Source organism: Panthera pardus, unplaced genomic scaffold (assembly GCF_024362965.1).
Source record: "Panthera pardus isolate Hobbes unplaced genomic scaffold, ASM2436296v1 HiC_scaffold_20, whole genome shotgun sequence".
NCBI lineage: Eukaryota > Metazoa > Chordata > Mammalia > Carnivora > Felidae > Panthera > Panthera pardus.
Window position 1 is genome coordinate 18806630 of NW_026526766.1, and position 21544 is coordinate 18828173.

Sequence of the window (21544 nt, forward strand, 5' to 3'; positions counted from 1 at the left end):
AGAGAATTCAAGTTGGGGAGGGGCAGAGATAAAGAGGGAGACACAGAATCCCAAGCAGCCTCTTGCACTGTCAGCACATAGCCTGACATGGGGCTCAAACCCACGAACCATGAGATCGTGACCTGAGCCAAAGTCAGACACTCAAGTGATTAAGCCACCCAGGCACCCCTGTGATCTTTTTGAGATTAAGTGCAATTTTTCCTGTAGCTTGTAGTGTGTTTTCATACTCAAATAGTAAATATGAACAAGCATTCCTGTTCTAATTTTTTTTTTTCTGATTTATTTTTTAAGTTTGTTAGTTTATTTAGTTAGAAAGGACACAAGCAAGGGAGGGACAGAGAGAAAGAGAGAATCCTGAGCAGGCTCTGCACGGTCAGCACAGAACCCAGCACGGGGCTTGGTCTCTCAAGAACCATGAGATCATGACCTAAGCCGAAATCAAGAGTTGGGTGCTTAACTGACCGGGCCACCCAGGAGCCCCTCTAATTTATCTTTATAACTCAGCCTCATTATGTCCCTGAGCCCTGTTGTGATGGCCTTTTAGTCTTAAATTACTGAAAATACGGGTGCCTGGGTGCCTTGGTTGAGTGTCCCACTCTTGGTTTCAGCATCAGGTTATGATCTTGGTTTCCTTAGTTCGAGCCCTGCTTCAATGTCTGCACTGGCAGTGAAGAGCCTGCTTGGGATTCTCTGTCTCCCTTGCTCTCTGCCCCTCCCCTGTGCACCCTGGCTCTGCCTCTCTCAAAATAAATAAGCTAAAAAAAACCGTTCTGTTTAAAAAAAATTACTGAAAATAAATTGTTTGGAAACAACTACTGAAAACAAATTGTTTGGAAATTAGGTATAATTCTAGATACATTTTATGTCACTGAAATATTTTTTCTAGAGGTCGGAATTCAAAAACTACAGAGTTCTTGACATTTTCTTACTTTTCAAGTTACTTTGTAGTTTACAAACTTAAATAAGCTGTCTGTCCTTTGAGGTTGTATAGGAGAATACAGTGTGATTGCTTAGCCATTAGGGAAAGTATGTTAATAAGGGTAATAGGTATCACTGAAACCTTGCAATATCTACATGTTAACTTTTTTCCCGGGACAAAATTTTTGTTGTTTTATTGTGTTTCTGTATCTGTATCTTACTGTTTCTCAGTTTTCAGTGGAGAATATTGAGATTTAGTACAGATAACCAGACTTGGATAAAAGAATGCTTGGTTGTACCGAGAAAAAATTTTTCTCACGGAAGTACGATCATCAATATCAGTATGCATTTAACATTAACAGTCATTAATGGTAACCTTAATAATATAATTCTGTTACCTTTTAGGCTTTTATAGATAATTTTCAAGCGGCTAAACAAGCTTTGGCTGAGGCTACTGTTCAGGCAGCAGGAATGGCGGCCACTGGTGTAAAAGAACTGGCACAGAGGAGTTCTAGAATGTCATTGGATGTTAACATCAAAGCCCCAGTGGTGGTCATCCCACAGTCTCCAGTTTCTGAAAATGTTTTTGTTGCTGATTTTGGACTAATTACAATGACAAATACATTCCATATAATAACAGAGAGCCAGAGCAACCCCCCACCCATTATTGATTTGATAACAATAAGGCTGAGTGAAATGCGACTATACAGGTAAGCTTTTCTTAGGTACATTTGTGGAGAATGCAGTCTTTTTCAGACTTTTTACATGAGAGGTTTTGGTATCCGGAGTCTCCTGTCTATAGGGAGATTTTATTTTATTATAACTATACTAATTTTGAGAATTTCTCTTGCGCAAGTTTTTTGAAAACCTACATAGTATTTGAAAAATGCTCCTTAGGTAACCAGGAAGACTAAACAATTTATCTCTCAGGAATGACTGTTGTCTGATGTTCTGTGTCTTGAAAATCATTTTTAAATGTTTTTGTGTGAGTTTTTTTTGGTGAAGGGGATGAGTTTCAGGCAGTGTGATAAATTCGGTTTATATTATTTCATGTTGGATGGAAGGAGAAATTTAAGCACCTCGTGTATCCTGGGCACTCTTCTGGGAACAAGACATATTATAATGCGCAATCTTTACAAAGGATGAATAAACAGTTTCTACTTCATTGTCAAGGTAGCTGTTCTTTAATGAAAGTAATGAGCTGATGCACAAAAATGGGATCACACTTAGATTTTAGAAGGGTTGTAGAAAACAGGTCAAAAGGAGACAACACTAGAGGTTGAAAGAGTGGTTTACTAACTACTGGTGTGATTTCCATAAGAATTACATGTGTTGCTGTCTAGGGTAGGGAAGTGAGGTAGTGGAGAACTAGCCAGTTAAGAGAAATTTAAAAAGTAGAATATATAGTAAGAGATTATTGAATGGATGTCAGAGTTTGAGGAGAGAAATTTGACTCCAGATTGCAGGCTTACAAAATTTGTTATTTGGTAATAATGCAGTTCACCGAGATAAGATAGAACAATGCAGAAAAAACAGTTGAGTGGAGACATTGAGTTCTCTAGTGGGTAAAGTAACTTGGAAGTTGCTGTCTGACTTTGGTATAGAGATCTATAGAAAAAGATTGGAAGGCACTTGAACGTATGTGTGTAGATTTTAGGAGAGTGTTTGGACTTCCAGATTTGGGTGTCCTTAGTAATATTTAGCTATCTATTAAAGTCACTGAACAAGTGATATCACATAGTTTGTAGAGTGGGACATACGGGACAGAATCCTGATGAATGCCAATACGCAAGGCATATATATTTCTCAAAAGAGACTAAGAAATGGCAGGCAGAGAGATGGGAGGCATTCCAGGAAGATATGTTGAGACAATGTTGAGGACTCTGTTGACATTGTTAACCATGAATTAAGAGTACATGATAGTTTTTTTCATGTAGTACTTGATATTTGGTGTCGGATTCAGGCAAGACTGAATTTTTAACAAGCAGGTGTGACTAAAGTGGGATAGGATTTTTAAATATTGAGAGTCATGTTGATGGATAATGGAGACAGAAGAAATCAAAGATAAGAGGGTACATAAAGAGTAAAAGAATGTAGAGAGAGGTTTATAAACTGGAAATTCATCAATCTTAAAGTCTTCAAAAATAAGCACTGACTAGTTGATACAGGAAAGCAAGAGTAGAAAGTGGTAAGTCTGGATGATGATATTCTTAAAAGGATAGGAGTGAGAATTGAGTATCATTACAAACTAAGGAAAATGACTTCTGTCTTTTAATGCTGAGATGAATAGGATGTTGGAGAAAAATTGGCCCCTATTTAATAGAGCTCCATGGAAAGCCAGGTTTCGGTTACAGTGATACATTTAGTGAAGACATTGGAAAATGTAGATTTGTTCGGCCAAGCCCAGGGAATTCAAAAATCACAGGGAAATATTGAGGTGAGAGACTTTTATTTTAATAATAGGCTATAGATACATAGAGACACTTTAAACTTCAGATGGCTCATTAACTTTTAAACTGTATAAAAGTCTAAATTTACTAAAAGAGAATATCGAAAATCACATCTTGCCTGATTTCAAGAAATGGTACATGTAAATCAGGTGTGAATCTATATTACAAATAGATTATCTGCTTTGAAAAGAGTTTACTAAATATCTTTAGAGCATTAAAAATATTTATTTTTATGTCCAAAAATGAGTTAACTTTTTACTGAAGACATAAAATGGTATTAGGATGAACAGAAAAATATGACCACTCAGAGATAAGTAGTATTAGTAGTTTGGTATGTTTCTTCTAGTTCATTATTTCTGCACATATATGTTAAGTAAAAGAAGAATTATATATTTTGCATCGTAAATACATTTTTTCCCTTAACAGTATGCTATAAATATTTTTCCATATTATTTTGAGTACAAAATTATTTCTAAATATTTCATTTTATTCTGTTAAAAATTAGTTGCCTATTGTTTAAAAGTTAATTTGATTGTGAGTTTTTTTGCTGTTATAAATAACGTTACAGTTATTCCTATCATGACATCCTACTCATGTCGTTAGGATAATTCATTTCCTGCAGATGAATTTCTAGAAATAGAATTACTCAGTTATACAGTTACAGGTTTTCCCTGAAATGATTTTCAAGTTCTTGATATTTGGAAATTCAGTTTGGTTTCAGCTTCATAGAAAAGCACATAAAGACAAATAAGTATTTTATTTTTGTGACAACCTGTGTTGAAATCATTTTGTTGCAAAGCTACTAATTGCAATGTAAAATTTTTACAAAGATACTTATAGTACTTCTATAAGGAAAGTTGTAGACCTTAACCCATGGCCAGAAAGAAATCTTGAATAAATGTGGAGAGAATATTTTCCTAGATCTAATATTACAAAGATGTCAGTTTGTATACATTGATTTTGAGGTGGGGAATGGAGACATCATAACATTAGAGGTACTACTAAAATACTAAAATATATAGGATTGCACTAAATACTTCTAAAATGTATTATAAACTACAATGATGAAAATAAAGAGAATAGAAAGGTAAGCAGCAATTGACCATGTGCACGTATGTGTGTTACAGTCATACATACATATACAGTCAGTCTGCAGTATTCTTAGATACCATATGTGTGAACTTGCCCATTCGCTAAAAGTTATATGTAACCCCAAAATCAATAAACATGACACTTTTGCAGTTATTTCTGCATGTGCATATCCATGAGAAGTGTTGATCTTCCAAAACCTGTGTTCCCAACTAAGGTGTCAGACAAAGAGACACTCTGTCTTCTTATTTCAGCAAATAATTGTATAGCATATGACGTACTGCAATTATCTAAGCCAAGGACTGGGCAATACAGCATAGATTGAGATGAAGTAGTCCCCTTTTTTCAGGAATATTTTATTATTTTTTTTAAATGTTTATTTTTGAGAGAGGGAGAGACAGAACATGAGTGGGGAAGGGTCAGAGAGAGAGAGGGAGACAGAGGATCCTAAGCAGGCTCCAGGCTCCATGCTGACAGCAGAGAGCCCAATGTGGGGCTCAAATTCATGAACCACAAGATCCCGACCTGCGCCTGAGTCAGATGCTTAACCAACTGAGCCACACAGGGGCGCCATCATGAAGCTTTTATTTCTAACTGAAACTATAGACAAGACAATAAACTATTAAAATACAGTATATAAAACAGAATGTGGGAGCACATAGGAAAAGTATCTATCCTAGATACTGAGTAACACTGATAAGGCAAATATTTTTAAGGAAGTAATCTTTTGACACAGAAATTAATGTTAATTTCTTAGTTTGTCCAGAACAAGAAAGTTAATCAAAAATAGGTACAAAAGTACTGATCCAAGTATTTATTTATACTGAAAAAATAAAAGCAACATAACTTTCAACAATGGAAGGTTGAAGTTATATTATAGTCCTATAACATGCACCTATTAAAATTGCATATAAGGAATTTCCAGAGAAGAAGGCAGAGGGGGAAGATCTGGGTTCACCTTATCTCATGGATACCCTTAGATAATACCCACATCAGTATGAATAACCCAGGAAAAGACCTGAAGACTGGCAGAACAGACTCTCCACAGCTAAATGTAGAAAAGAGGCCACGTCAAAGAGGGTGGAGACAAGGTGGGGAGCCAGACTCAGCCATGAGGCTGTCAGTAGGAGGGCGGGACACCTGTAGGCATGGAGAAGGGAAAGGAGCAGGTACCTCCGCAGGCACCGGGAGGATGGATCTTCTATAACACTTGGCTTTGAAAACCGCAGGGGTGTAAATTTAGCAAGTTCTTACTATCGGTGGGCTTAATACCTGGAACTTTAAAAATTCAGGTTCGGCTCTGGGAGAGCCAGGGCACAATGGGGATTGGAGTACCCACCCTCTAAGAGACAGCACAACAAACAGCCCCCTTGCACAGAAGCAGCAGTTTGAAAAACACTGAGGGTAAACAGGAAGGAGATTTATTTACTAACCTCAAGTCTTGTGCAGAAGGGATAGGGGTTTTTGGGAATCCGCAAGAACAGAAAAGCTGACCATTGCCCTTACCCTCCCCTGATAGATACATGAGCACCTGTGGGAACCAGCACAGCGCAAGCACTCCCCACCTAGCTTGTTTATAGTGTGTCCTGTTGCCACACGCTTCTGTGGACCCACCCCCATCATCCTCGCTGGGCAGTTTTCCTGGTTGGCTGGAGATCCCTCCCATAGCAGATGAGCACAGACCTTGCTGACACTATGCACTTTGCCCGCACATTCTCCCGAGGACCTGCCCCCTCCAACGTGCCCTTGGCAGGCGTCCATCCAAAGAGGTGGGACAGGTCTGCCACTGTGCAAGCAGCCCTGAAGGCGGGGGGCAGCCCCGTTCCAAAGTGACTCCTGTGACAGGGATAGGGGAAATAACCACATAGTTCAACTCTGGCCTCAGCAGTGGGCCGGGCACAGACAGCTGGTCCGACTGCAGGCTCCACCCACTAACAAAACTTGTCAGGGGACAACACAGGGAGAGGCCCCTGTGGTTCAGTGCTACTACTGTTCTGCCAGACACTTGGTCTGACCCACCTCAACCCCAGGGTGGCCCCATACTGGACCGCTAACAACACAGGTACCAAACTCTGCCCACAACAAGCAAAGAGCACCATTTCAGGCAACTGGATGGAAGGCAAACACAGCTCAGCAGTAGTAGGGCACACAACACATAGAGGACACTCCTTAAGCACCACATTCTGATGAACAGGGGACCTTGCACTGCCGGACACCATGTGGACCTTGTCTTCATAAAGCCACTACTTTCAAGAGCAGGAGACACAGCTGACTTTTTTTTTAAATTTTTTCTTAATGTTTATTTTTGAGACCAAGAGACAGTGTGAGTTGGGGGGAGGGGCAGAGAGAGAGAGAGAGAGAGAGAGAGAGAGGGGGAGACACAGGCTCCAGGCTCTAAGCCATCAGCACAGAGCCCGACGCAGGGCTTGAACTCAGTAGTGATCACGAGATCATGACCTGAGCCGAAGCCGGACGTCCAACCTACTGAGCCACCCAGGTGCCCCACAGCTGACTTTCTTAATGCATACAAACAGAGAGACAAAGTTAAGAGACGGAGGAGTAAGTCCCAAATGAAAGAATAGAATAAAATCACAGCATAAAAGCTAAACAGAATGGAGATGATATGCCTGATAGAGGATGCCATTGAAAGTAATGGTCATGAAGATACTCACTGGACTTGAGAAAAAAGGAGAGGACTTCAGTGAGACCCTTAATACAGAGGAAGAAAACATTTAAAAAATCAGAGATTAATAACTCAATAACTAAAGTTTAAAATATATGAGGAGTAAATAGACTAGAGGAAGCAGGAGTATGGATCAGCAACCTGGAGGACAGAGCAATGGAAAGCAATCAAGCAGAGCAAAACAATAGTGAAAAATGAAAGTAGATTAAGGGAACTCAGTAACACCATGAAGTGTAATAACATTTGTATCCTAGGGAACCCAGAAGGGGAAGAGAGTAAAAAGGTGACAGAAAATTTGTAGATATGATAGCTGACACCTTCTCAAATCTGGAGAAAGAAACAGAAATCCAGATCCAGGATGCACAGAGAGCCCCCAACAAAATCGGCCCCAGGAGACGCACACCAGGATATATAGTAATTAAAATGGAGAAAAAGTAGTGATAGAGAATCTTAAAAGCAGAAGGAAAAGAGAAAACAGTTACATACAAGGGAAACCAAAGCAAAAATAAATTATTGGGACTACAGCAAAATAAAAATCTTCCCAACGAACAATCAAGAAAGCCAAAAGACCAGCTATGAATGGGAGAAGGTATTTGCAAATGACACATCTGGTAAGGGATTATTATTCAGAATACATAAAGAATTCTACAACTCAACACACACTCTCACACACAGTTTAAAAACTTAGCTGAAGAGATGAACAGACATTTCTCCAAAGAAGACATCCAGATGGCCAGCAGACACGTGAAAAGATGCTCATCATCACTCATTATCAGGAAATGAAAATCAAAACCATATTGAGATATCGCCACACACCTGTCAGAATGGTAACAATCAAAAACACAAGAAACAACCAGTGTTGGTGAAAGTGTGGAGAAAAAGGAACCTTTGTCCACTGTCGGTGGGAATGCAAAATGGTATAGCCAGTGTGAAAAACAGTACATAGAGATTCATTTAAAAAAAATTAAAGAGGGGCGCCTGGGTGGCTCAGTCGGTTAAGCGGCCGACTTCGGCTCAGGTCACGATCTCGCGGTCCGTGAGTTCTAGCCCCGCGTCGGGCTCTGTGCTGACAGCTCAGAGCCTGGAGCCTGCTTCAGGTTCTGTGTCTCCCTCTCTCTGACCCTCCCCTGTTCATGCTCTGTCTCTCCCTGTCTCAAAAATAAATAAACGTTTAAAAAAAATTAAAAAAAAAATTAAAGAATTACCATATGATCTGGTAATTCTACTGGGTATTTTCTCAAACAATATGAAAAATGAATTTGAAAAGATACACTTATGATCATTGCAGCATTATTTATAATAGCCAAATTAAGGCAGCAGCTCAAATGTACATCATTTGATGAATAAAGAGGAAGTGGTGTGTGTGTGTGTGTGTGTGTGTGTGTGTGGTGGAAGATGGGTCATAAAAATATTGCAGTCTTGCCATTTGCAACAACATGGATGGATCTAGAAGAGAAAATACTAAGTGACGTCATTCAGCAAAAGGCAAACACATAGGGTTTTGCTCCTATAGTTCAAGAAACAAAGAAAAAAACAGACTCTTAACTGTAGAGAACAAACTGATGGTTACTAGAGGTGGATGGGGGAATGGGCAAAAGGGATTAAGAGTAGACTTAAAATGATGAGTAGTGAGTCATATATAGAATTGTTGAATCCCTGTATTGTATTTATACCTGTATGTTAATGATACTGGAATTTTAACTAAAAATAATTTTAAAAACATATGGAGATAGTTCTCATTTTAAGGGTTTACTATACCAACATATATTTTGGCACTTTTTAACATTGTAAAATCATATTTTAAAAATACATTTCTCTATAATATGGAACACTTGAGCTCAAAAAAAATCACCTATGTTACAGTGGGATGTACTGTCATTTTGACTTGGAGAGCTGGGTAGATTTTATTCTTCTCTTCATACACAAAGTACTGATTTTTTTCTATTTGTATATAGAATGGTAAAAATTATTTTTTACTCCTCTGAGTATATATGAAACAAAACAATTTTATTTCTACTTACAGGTCTCAATTTATTGATGATGCATACCAGGAAGTACTGGATCTGCTACTGCCATTAAATCTTGAGGTGATTGTTGAGCGAAATTTATCTTGGGAGTGGTACCAGGAAGTTCCTTGTTTTAATGTAAATGCTCAGCTAAAGCCCATGGAGGTGAGATTTTTGGATGCTATTTATTTCCGTTTTTAGGCCATTAAAAAAATCCAATTATGATATAGTTGGTTTAAAATTTGTTATCGCTTGGGGTGCCTAGGTGGCTCAGTCAGTTGAACGTCTGACTTTTGATTTCAGCTCAGGTCATCATCTCACAGTCATGGGATTGAGCTAACAGCGTTGATCCTGTTTGGACTTCTCTCCCTCTCTTCCCCTCTCTCCTCTGCTCTCTCAAATAATAAACTTTAAAATTTGCTCTCTCTCTAATTGTTTTCTGTTTTCTAGTTGTTTTATTCTGTTTATTGTATTGTCTCCCCACATTTAACCTGATTTTGGATTGTTTGTCATTGATTTTACAGTTTCCCTTGGGTTTACGATTCATAATTTCAATCATAGTCTACTTTCCAATAATGTTTGACTGCTTCATGTATAGTATACCTTACAATACTACTGCATCTTTGAAATGCAGTCAAAGGAATCCTAGTACAAAAGTGTTAAATTTTGTGGTGTTAAAATTATTTCCTTGAGGTGATTGAGTATATCAACTTAAAACTCAAAGGGATTTTTTTTTTTACATAATTGCTATTACAGTTCTTCAGAGAAACATAATCAAAGGGTGTGTGTGTGTGTGTGTGTGTGTGTGTGTGTGTGTGTGTGTGTGTTACACTTGGTATGGATGTGGTAGACTGACTTCTTGATGACTCAATTTTAGCCTCTCCCTGACACAGAGGATGAGGTTCAGGAGGGGTCAAACATGTGGTCCCCTGAGGTAGACTGTAACAGTTGTTAACTATTCAGGTGGATCATGAAGACCCAGTTTCATACTGGTTGGTCTGCCCCAGAAGGCAGCTGGGCACTTATAGATGGTCTGTGCATGAGGTACATATTCTATATGCATACCATATATGTAATATCTTGGATAATATTGGACCAAATATCTAGATACTGTGACCTAGCCAAGTTGACATTGAATTAACACAGTTTTCAATACAGATCTTACGTTGGTGATATTAGGCTAAATTCACAACACATGGGGTTTTGAGTGACTGCATGAGTTCTTTAAGTGGATTTAAGTATCATATTTGACCATTAAACCTCAGCTTTTTATATAAAGCCAGGATATATTTTTTATACCGAGGACTTTTGTTAGGTTCAAAGGAAATAATTCATGTAAAACACTGAACTATTTTTCGTGATGCAAGTCAATATTTTTGATTAAATTGCATTTGTAAATACAGGTGCTTAGTAACCCAAAAAATGCAGAGTATCTAGGTAAAGGTGAAAGTTCATTTGAAAGGTTTTAAATTATTAGGTTAATTGGTATATGCCTAACAAAAAACTTTTATTCATAATTTCATTGGAATTGACATCTAATTTCCATATCTCACAAGGTACTAAAAATCACACGGTCATTTAGGAAACTCAGTATTATTCGGTTAGTACAAATATCTAATGCATTAAAAAATTGGCTTGTAGAGGATTGAAATGAAACACTTGGCTTTTCTGTGGAAGAGGATTTTGGACTACGTAAAGTAGTAATGTTAAAATAAGCAAATCTTTTCTTCACAGTTCATTCTTAGTCAAGAAGATTTAACGACTATTTTTAAGACGTTACATGGCAATGTGTGGTATGAAGAAGGTCATGGCGCCTCACCTGCAGGAGTAAAAGATGAGCATGGTATTACGAGTGGAGCTACTAATGCTTCACACCTTTCAGAAGGTATGTTCTTAACTTCAGATTAGCCCTCCCCTCCCCATGTCCAACCCCTCCTTTGCGTCTTGTATCCTTCTTTCCATTCTCTAGTTTGAGTTTTTGGAAAACAAGATTTATAGATCTGTTTTCAGTTCTCTAAGTTGAGTATCTCTAAATTGTCTGTTAGTAGACGTTCTGGTGATTTTTTTCTTTGAATCAAAATTCCTAATCGTGTTGTGACAAAATTCGTTAGTATTTATTCTTGTTATACCTACTGCCCTACATGTCCTTTTTTCAGTTTTTCTCACCATCCTCCTCTTTTCCCTTATTCCTAGTGCAGCCTATATCCCAGATGGGATATTTTATATTAGTATCAAAATATTAAGGATGTCGAGAGAGAACAGTCACTGATAAATGATGAATTTCAGCAGATATCTGCAAGACAGATAGGTGGAGCAGAGCAGAGGGAAACATAACTCAGTTGCATCTAATGTTGGATTTAATGTGCTGTGTGGAACCTGACTGGGTCATATAGGGCTGGGATGATTCTGTGCTTCACAAGAATGAAGTTCACATTCTGGCATTTTGGGGTATCCTCAAACCTACCTACCTCAAAATGGAACCTACTAGTCCACTAGATCCACTCTTGCAAAGCCCTGAGATAACACACAACTTTTCCAGTCAGGGAAACACAGAAACAACCCTACATTTATAACATTATAGGACACTCTATCCTTATTGAGTAGTATAACCAGTCTAGTCCTTTGTTGTTAAAATATTCATAGTCAGAATAAGGAAATAGCAAGAACCAAAGCATAAAAGAAACAAAGATGACAACTATTTTCTGAGTGAAAGAGAATTAATTGAGGTAACAGAATAGAATGTAAACAAACAGAAAACAAACTCTAATTCATAATCAGAGGATTTTGAGAATATGGAAACTGAATCCTACCATCACGACCTTCCCCCCTCTCAAGATAAGAAAGAGTTCTTGGAACCCAAAAATATGGTGAAATTTTGAAACAGAACAAATGCACTAAGCATGAATTTAAAACGTAAGTACTGAGTTGGAATATATAGTTGATGTAAAATCAGCTCCCATGACACTGAGGAAGAATAAACCATAGAAATGTAAAATGAGGTAAAACTTAAGAATGACAGACCTTTAATTACCTTGGGGTGCCTGGGTGGCTCAGTTGGTTAAGTATCTGACTCTTGATCTCAGCTCAGGTCATGATCTCATGGTTTGTGAGATGGAGCCTCACATTGTGCTCTGTGCTGACAGTACAGAGACTGCTTGGGATTCTCTCTGTGCCCCTCCCCTGCTCGTGCTCACTCGTTCTCTCCCCTCCCCCACCTCCCCATCAAAAGAAATAAACTTCAAAAAAAAATGATAGACCTTTAGTCAAAGGTTGCAATCCAGAATAATAAGTATGTTAGGAGAAGAACTGAGAAAATGGAAGAGAAGAACCTTTGAAAGAAATAATAGAAAATCTCCAGAGCTAAATAAATAGTGAAATAAATTCTTGGATATAAAAAAAAAACCTAACGACTGTCAGGCAGATTGAATAAACAAAGACTGCCCATGCACACAGATCTTTATGAAATGTTAGAACCACAAAGGTAAGATTTATAGTTTCAGAACAAAAGCAGGCTGTTGATTAGGGGCTTGGAAAAAGAGTTACTGGAATCAGATTACCCTGAGCAAAACTGGATGGGATGGGGTAGATGGATGATAAAAGACAATGAAGTACTATAGTCATATATCTAAGAAAAATGATTTTGAAGTTAGGATTCTGTATATGATCAAACCTTGAAATGTGAAAACACAATAATTCTCAAATTTCTAGTGGCTCAAAGTTTACTTCATTCTTATTCATCAAGAAATTACTTTGAAATATAATCTAGCGAAACAAACAAGGAATCCAGGAAAAAGGAAAACATGGGAATCTGAAAACAATGGGCCTACTCAGGAGTACATTGAAAAGGAATCCCAAAATTATCTGTTTGATTGGGCTAGGAAGTTCTTGGTTTTCATTAAAGGGGAATTCAGAATGCCTTAAGAAAAATTGTAAGAAATGGCAGAATGTCTTTAAAAAAAGAAAAATAGCATGAATTTCATATAGTATATAGAATGAGGGCTTAATTAGGTAAATAAGTGATATTTGGAAAGGAAGACATGCTTTTGGTTCTTAAGAAGGGAGATATCTCTACTATACAGTCTGGGCCAGAAGTAAAGTGGATTTACATTTTGCACGATTTTGAGCCACTGTTAGAATATGAGAAAAGATTCTTCTTTTTTGAGAGATGGAGTAGTTGTGATATAGCAGTAGAGGAAGTGTTAATAATAAACTATTACTCTCTTTATTGAAAATTATCACATAGCCATAGTTAACACATTGAAGACTTAATTAACTATGTAAGTAAGAATGTAAATGTTATTAACCCTGTTAACATGGAAATGGAGATATAACTGATCAAAGCAGGAAAAGAAGAAGATGGGACGGATAGAGGAAGTGGTAAGGACTTAAAATAGTGGGGAGTGTAAAGATCATGTCCAAAATGAAACAAAAAATAGACATGCGAATATATTACTATTTTAATCATTTTCTTGAAATTTATGCCTACACTGAGGTGGAAGGAATAAGGTAAACACCTCTTAAGTACTCATCAACCCAGTTTCAACAACTAGTATCATGTGACTGTCTTTATTACTGCTGTAACTCTGCTTTTTCTTCCCCCTACTGCCATCCCACTAAATGACTTGAAAGAAAATCTTAGATGGTCTACCTTCAGTTGGTATTTAAGCAGTAAGAACTTTACTTTTTAAATGTAGTCACAGTAACATTGTCACCCCTAAAAAAATGGCTATACCCCCTATAAACCATGAAAATATCCTGGTAGGCTTCATTTTCTCCTGATTGTCTCATAAATGCTTTTTTTTCTTTTCATAATGGTAAAGGAACCAATTTGCAAGGATGCTCTAACAACTTTAAATCTGTTGTACCTAATAACAGAGTTCCAAAATGTCTGCAACAAAAATTGACAAAACAAAAGGAAGAAATACCCCTATACAGAATCATAGTTGTGTATTTAGCACACCACTCTTAGTAACTAATAGAATATAGACAAAAATCAGAAAGAATATAGAACATTTGAACACTGTTAACAAAATTGACCTAATTGACATTCAACAATTGCAGAATGTACGTCTTTTAAAAGGGCTCTTAGAATATTCACAAGGATAGACCATCCTGGGAGGCCATAAAATTTTCTGGCCACATGGAATTAAATTAGAAATGAGTAGAAGTAGGATGTCAGAGAAACTTGAACTACTTGGGCATTAAACATTTTTCAAATAACCTGTGGGTCAAAAAAGAAAAGATGCGGGGCTCCTGGGTGGCTCAGTCGGTTGAGCGTCCGACTTCAGCTCAGGTCATGATCTCCCAGTTCGTGAGTTTGAGCCCCGCATCAGGCTCCACGCTGACGGCCCAGAGCCTGGAGCCTGCTTCAGATTCTATATCTCCCTCTTTCTGCCCCTTCCCCGCTCATGCTCTGTCTCCCTCTGTCTCTCAAAAATGAATAAACGTTAAAAAAAATTTTTTTTCTTTAAAAAGAAAAGACAAAGGAAAGTAGAAAAGTGTTTAAACGGGAAGATAATGAACATAAAGCATACCAAAATTTGGGGATGCAACTAAAGCAGAGCTGAAATAATTTTGTAGCTGAAAAGGATTTGATTAGGAAAAACGAGTTTAAAAGATTAAATATTTTGCCTGGAGAAAGTAGAAAAGAGCAAATTAAACCCAAAGTAAATACAAGAGAGCAGTAATACAGGTATGAGTAGAAGTCAGTGGAAGAGAAACAGGTAAATCTGTTTCAAACAGGTAAATCTGTTGGCAAAGTCAGAGATTATTTTCATTGGAAAAAACTAATGAAATCAATAAACTCTTAGGATGGAAGAAAGAAAGAAAAAAAATTAGCAGTATCAGAGTTAGATAGATACTGCAGATCACTACCAGGATAATGAGGAAATATTATGAATAATTTTGTGACTGGATTCTACAACTTCTTTGAAATGGAGAAATTACTTGGAAAACACAAAATTGCCAAAACTGACATAAGAAGAAATAAAAAATCTGAGTAGCCCTCTGTCTGTTAAAGGATTTGAATTTCAGTGGTGAATTCTTTGAAATATTTGAGTTAGAAATAATACCAGTGTTACACAAGCTTTGCTGGAAAATAGAGGAAGGGGGATCACTTCCTTAGCAGTTTTTTAAAGCAAGCATTACTCTGGTAACAAGGAAAAGAAAAAGCCAGTTCAGGAAAAGAATCTCGGGGTACTTGGTGGCTTATTTGGTTAAGCGTTTGACTCTTGGTTTTGGCTCAAATCATGATCTTGAGTTTGTGGGATTGAGCCCTATGTTGGGCTCTGCGCTTACAGCATGGAGCCTGCTTGGGAAATTTCTTTCTCTCTCTCTCTCTCTCCCCCCCTCTTTACCCCCCCCCCCCCCCGCATAAATAAGCATTTAAAAAAATCACACACCAAATACTTCATGAACACAGATACGGAAATTTTAAACAAGATATTAGTATACTGAATCCAACAATAAGGATATAGGATACTTCACCTTGACCAAGTGAGAATTAGCCCAAAATAACAAAATTGGTTTTAACAGTCAAAAATCAATGAATGTAAATCACCAAATTAACAAAGAAGAAAAAGATTATATCTCAGCAGATGCAAAGAAAGCATTTGATAAAATTCTGTATCTGTTTGTGAAGAAAACTAGAAATATTTAAAAGGCATACTTAATGCTGAAGTGTTAAATTTTTCCCTGTAAAGTAGGCACAAGTTAGAAGTGTCCATAATCATCATACCAGGTCAATTGGTAGTCATTGATAGAGTAATAAGGCCAGGAGAATGATTAATAGGTCTAAAGAGTAGAAAGAAGTAAAAATGCCTTTGACCACATACCCAGAAAACCCAAAAACAAAGGGTAAAAAAAAAAATACTGTGAAGGAAGAACAAAGATTTATACTGTGTAATTTCAAAACATGGAATAAACTACAAATTGTTAGTATGGCTATTGGCATAACATAAACGGAATAGTAAAACCCAGGAGTCCAGAAAACACACAGATAGAGTCAACTGATTTTCAATGAAGACTAGTCAATAGGGAAAGGATAAACGTTTTAACAAATGGTGCTGTCACAACTAGATAATCTAAATGTAGGAAAAATTGAACCTTGTCCCTTTATACCATATATAGAAATTAATTTGAGATGGATGAAAGACCTATGTTTGAAAGCTAAAACTTTAAGCTTATAAAAGACAACATGGGATACTTTCATCAATCATGGGATAGCCAAAGATTTCTTAGGCAGATAGAACACTAATCATGAAAACTTTATAAAGGACACTTCATAAACATTTTTAATTTATACTTATCAAAAGATGGTATCAGATTGTGAAAAGTGAGGCCTCAGTCTGAGATACATATTCATGATACATGTATATGATGTCATATCTAGAATACTTGATAACTCCTTGAAATTAAGAACTTTAAAAATAAAACCAAAAGAATTACCAAAAAAATTGGATACATGGGAGAGGATACGTTAAATGTACAGTAAGCAGGTGAAAAGGTCCTAATATAGTTATTTATCAGGAAAACTCACCAGATGAGTCAGTTTTTAAAAGACTGACAACTCCACATGTTGATGAGAATATGAGACAGCGGAGACGCACATAATGTGATTTGGGAATGTGAATGAGTGGGGAAAATGTTGGGAATGTGAAATACTATAACTACTTCAACAGAGTTTGGCAGTTGACATATATCTACCTTGTAACAAACAATTATGGTCTAAGTATTTATCCTACCCCACTCTAAAATCAGTGCATATATCTACAAAATGACTTATTCAGGAGTATTTGTAGCAGATTGATTCATAATAGCTTAAATCTGGAAACAACCCATATGTTCATCAGTCCTAGAATGGATAAACTGTATTTTTTGTAGAATGCATTTTCATAGACTGCAGAAGAAAGAATGACCCTTGCAACAACATGGATGACTCTGAAACATGTTTACTGAAGGAAGCCAAACACGAAAGAGGTTTTACTCTGAATATGACTATGCAGACTTTAAGAACAAACAAACAAAACTAACCTTTGGTGATTAAAAATTAGAATGGTAGGGAGGTTGAGGATTAGCTAGAAAGAGTTACAAGAGAGCTTTCTGGAATGATGTAAATCTTCAGTATCTTTTTTTTTTTTAAATAATTAAACTTTTATTTTTAAATATGAAATTTATTGTCAAATTGGTTTCCATACAACACCCAGTGCTCATCCCAAAAGGTGCCCTCCTCAATATCCATCACCCACCCTCCCATCCCTCCCACCCCTCCCACCCCCCATCAACCCTCAGTTTGTTCTCAGTTTTTAAGAGTCTCTTATGCTTTGCCTCTCTCCCTCTCTAACCTCTTTTTTTTTTCTTCCCCTCCCCCATGGACTTCTGTTAAGTTTCTCAGGATTTACATAAGAGTGAAAACATATATATATTGGCAAAGATGAAGTTAAGCTTTCACTTTTTGCAGATGACATGATATTATACATGGAAAATCCGATAGACTCCACCAAAAGTCTGCTAGAGCTGATGCATGAATTCAGCAAAGTCGCAGGATACAAAATCAATGTACAGAAATCAGTTGCATTCTTATACACTAATAATGAAGCAACAGAAAGACAAAGAAACTGATCCCATTCACAACTGCACCAAGAAGCATAAAATACCTAGGAATAAACCTAACCAAAGATGTAAAAAATCTTCAGTATCTTAATTGAAGTGTTTGTGGCATGGATATATACAATCTCATTGAATTGTTCTGCTAAGATCTATGTATTTCACCGATGTAAATTTTAACTCAATTAAAAATAAGTTACGTGGTGTGGTGGTACTTGTCTCTGCGGTTGGGTAGAATGAGAATTAGCAAGAGCTGTGTGTTTAGTAAAAACCCATTTAATATATACCATGTACGTAAATGCCTTGGCTCAAAATGTAAAATGCAGGAAAGAATGAATTTTGTTTCCTTCTTTTCAGTGGAACAATTTTTTAAACATCATTTAAGATGATCTTGTTTGGTTTTAGTTTTTTGAAGTAAGTTTGAATATTAAACTAGGTGCCAGGTATTCTAGTAGGAATTTTACACATACTCTTTTACTTAATCCCGAAAACAAACCCAGTGGTTAGTTCTGTTATTCTCATTTTACAAAAATGGAAACAGGAGCATCAGTGTTTAATATTTCCGAGTTACTGCATGGATAGAATCTTAAGCCAGTAGTTACTGAGTTCAGCATCTGAAGTTTCTAATAGTTTTTTATTTTCTTGAATATCATTATACTATACCTGTTTAGTGGATAATTCTCTTAAGCCTATTTTAAGCCTGTTTTAATGACTTCTACTTTTCTTAACTTTTTTGTCCAATAACTTTTCATTTTTCCAAGGAACAACTGTAGTGACAGCTGCTGTGGTAGAAATACATTCACAGGCCTCTCAAGTTAAGACAACGCTAAATATGAGTTTCAAAACTGATTATCTCACCATGGTACTATATAGTCCAAGTCCTGAGCAGGTAAGTTAAGGAAAAAAAGTATTTTCTCACTTGATGAAAATGATATAGGCGAATACTTATTAAAGTAACAGTTTTCGGGGTGCCTGGGTGGCTCAGTTGGTTGAGCCTTCGACTTTGGCTCAGGTCATGAGCTCGCACTTCCTCACTTCGAGCCCCGCACTGGGCTGTGTGCTGACAGCTCAGAGCCTGGGGCCTGCTTGTGATGCTGTGTCTCCCTCTTTCTGCCTCCCCCACTCACACTCTGTCTCTGTTGCTCAAAAATAAGTAAACATTTAAAAAATATTTAAAAAAATAAGTTAATATTTCATATGTATTTTGGATTATCTTTTCCTCTGAAAAATGCTACTGATTATTTCATTTTAATAACAAAATTAATTTAACCATTGCCCTTTTAAGATAAGTTTTCTTTCCTATAGGTAGTGATGTAAAAAAAAAAAAAAAAAAAGTTTTAAACTAAATGGCTTTTTTGGCCTTTCATTAGCAAGCGCTGTGGAGATAGAGAATGTGGTAGTTCATATCTTAAAATGTGTTAAGACTTTGTTTTTCTGTAAAATGTGTATTGGTTTCCTTCCACAGACTTCCTTTACAGATGTTCGTGATCCTGCTCTGAAACTTGCTGAATTTAAGTTGGAGAATATTATAAGCACTGCAAAGATGTATACAGATGACTCAGTATTTTCTTCCTTCTCATTAAAAAACTGTATTTTAGATGATAAAAGACCTCATGTCAAGAAGGCAACTCCTAGGTAACAGTGTGCTTAGTTTTTATTTGAGAAATGTTTGAATTGTCCGACAAAACTTAATCCCAAAGTTGCATGTTTGTTTTCTGGGTACATCCTAAGATCTTCAAAGTTTCAATTTAGTGGAGTCATGGTTTTCAGCATTGCAAATGGCCTCGTTCAGTTACGTGCTGTTCTTATGGGATGGTTGATGGAATGGTTCAAAAGAAATAATGCAGTTAAACTCGTTTTTTAAATGAATCTCTTTTTCCTAAATTATTATTTATCTTTGTAAGTTCTAATGGGAAAACATGAAAAATTGGGAAGACATTTAAGTTCTGCCAATTGCTTAAAGTTACACTTACTAGTTTATGAAACAGTTGTGCTCCAGAAGTTTCTAAGTCTGTTATTTGGAGTACTTTGTGATCTTCCCAAGAGAAATGACTTCAGAATGTTGGTTTGCTGTTAGTAAAATGAATAAGAGGTCTTTTGACTTTTATTGGTGTGTTTGGTTATTTTTAAGATACTCACAGGAGTTGTTATTGTATTTTTCAGAATGATAGGACTGACGGTTGGGTTTGACAAAAAGGACATGATGGATGTAAAGTATAGGAAAGTCAGAGATGGTTTGGTGACTGATTTAGTCTTTCAAGAAATGTATATTTGTGCCAGTGTAGAATTTCTGCTGACAGTTGCAAACGTCTTTCTTGAGGCCTTCACCACGGGCACGGCTATAGAAACCAGCGTTCAAACATGGACTGCTAAGGAAGAAGGTTAGTTATTGGCTAAAATATTTAATATATGTATTATTGAAATGCTACAATAGCACTTACCTTGATTATCTGTCTAGATGATGAGGCTAAGTGAATTAATAAAGTGAAATATTTTTCAGAGGTAAGTGAAAAACTTAAATGTGTTTTCCTGTAGGATGTGCAGTTTGTGTATTTTTCTACATATAAATATATATTGGGTTCAATAATTAAGGGACCTATATTAGAATAAGCAAATATGCTTCTCTACAGGCAGTAATTTAAAAGAATTTTTTTGACAAAAACAAGCAGGAGGAATAATGAACCAACTATTCCTTTTCATATTTAAAGACAGTATTTTTACTTAATGTACTCTTTTATTTTTGTTATTTTTACAGCTCTCCATTATCATTTACATATGTGGCTCATTGTGGTGTAGCGGAAGGAGTGCCAAGTTGAGAGTCAGAGATTGGGTTAGCTCCCAGCTCTGCCATGAAAGGGTTTTTCCCCCACATTTAAAAATGCTCTTAAGACTATACATCTTCAACTTTTATACTAAAAGAATTACAGTAGATTCCTTTGAGATCTAAGATTCTTGTATTTTTTTCCTTGGAATGAAAAAACCCTTTTCTCACAAGTAACAAGTTTTTCCATAAATAATCTGTATAACAAATATATAGAAATATTTTAAAATGTGAACTTATTTTGTTCCTATTTAGTACCTGTACAGGAAAAAGAGAAGTGGGAAGTTAATATTATTATTAAAAATCCTGAAATTGTGTTTGTGGCTGATATGACACGAAGTGATGCTCCTGCCTTAGTCATTACAACACAATGTGAAATTTGTTGGAAAGGTGACCGTGAGAACAGTACAATGACTGCTGCCATTAAAGATCTTCAAGTGAGAGCATGCCCATTTCTTCCAGTCAAGAGAAAAGGCAGAATCACTACGGTGAGTTTACTCTTTCCTTATCTGCTTAATTGTAAACTATTTCGGATTTAGCCATATGCCTCTTTAGAAAACTACTAACGTACTTCTCAGCCTTTTTCTGTAAAATACCTTTCTTTCTTCTTGAAGAGCCTAGTCTAGATTATTATTACACAAGCTTTGAAGCTCTTTTTCATTCCCCAGTTGCTCCACAGTGTTGTATGTATTTGTGGGAATAGTCTCACCAACAAGTTGTTTTCGTCGGGATGCTTCTTGGAGACCTCACGCTGGCTTTCTGACCACGTCAATTTCACACTGCTCTTAGCTCTTTGAGACTTTCTACCAGTCATTTGCTATGTTGTATATGTTTTATTATCTTTAATTTTTTTTCTCCCATCTGGACACTTTTGCTCAGATAGATGTTTTCTTTTTTTTTTTTTTCTTTTTTCCCTGTAATTTATTTGAACCTTGAGCCATTTGCTTCGATATACATTCACATTTATGTTTTA

General features: G+C 36.6%; 1 protein-coding gene across 1 annotated transcript in view; it reads left to right on the forward strand.

Moving 5' to 3' along the window:
* Positions 1-21544, forward strand: part of VPS13A (vacuolar protein sorting 13 homolog A) — a 252942-nt gene that overhangs the window by 125963 nt on the left and 105435 nt on the right. Inside the window, exons 33-39 of the mRNA XM_053907998.1 lie at positions 1324-1628; positions 9164-9311; positions 10881-11031; positions 18512-18639; positions 19216-19385; positions 19914-20131; positions 20827-21059. Coding sequence (XP_053763973.1) covers positions 1324-1628; positions 9164-9311; positions 10881-11031; positions 18512-18639; positions 19216-19385; positions 19914-20131; positions 20827-21059 — 1353 coding nt within the window. The remainder of the gene's footprint in view (positions 1-1323; positions 1629-9163; positions 9312-10880; positions 11032-18511; positions 18640-19215; positions 19386-19913; positions 20132-20826; positions 21060-21544) is intronic.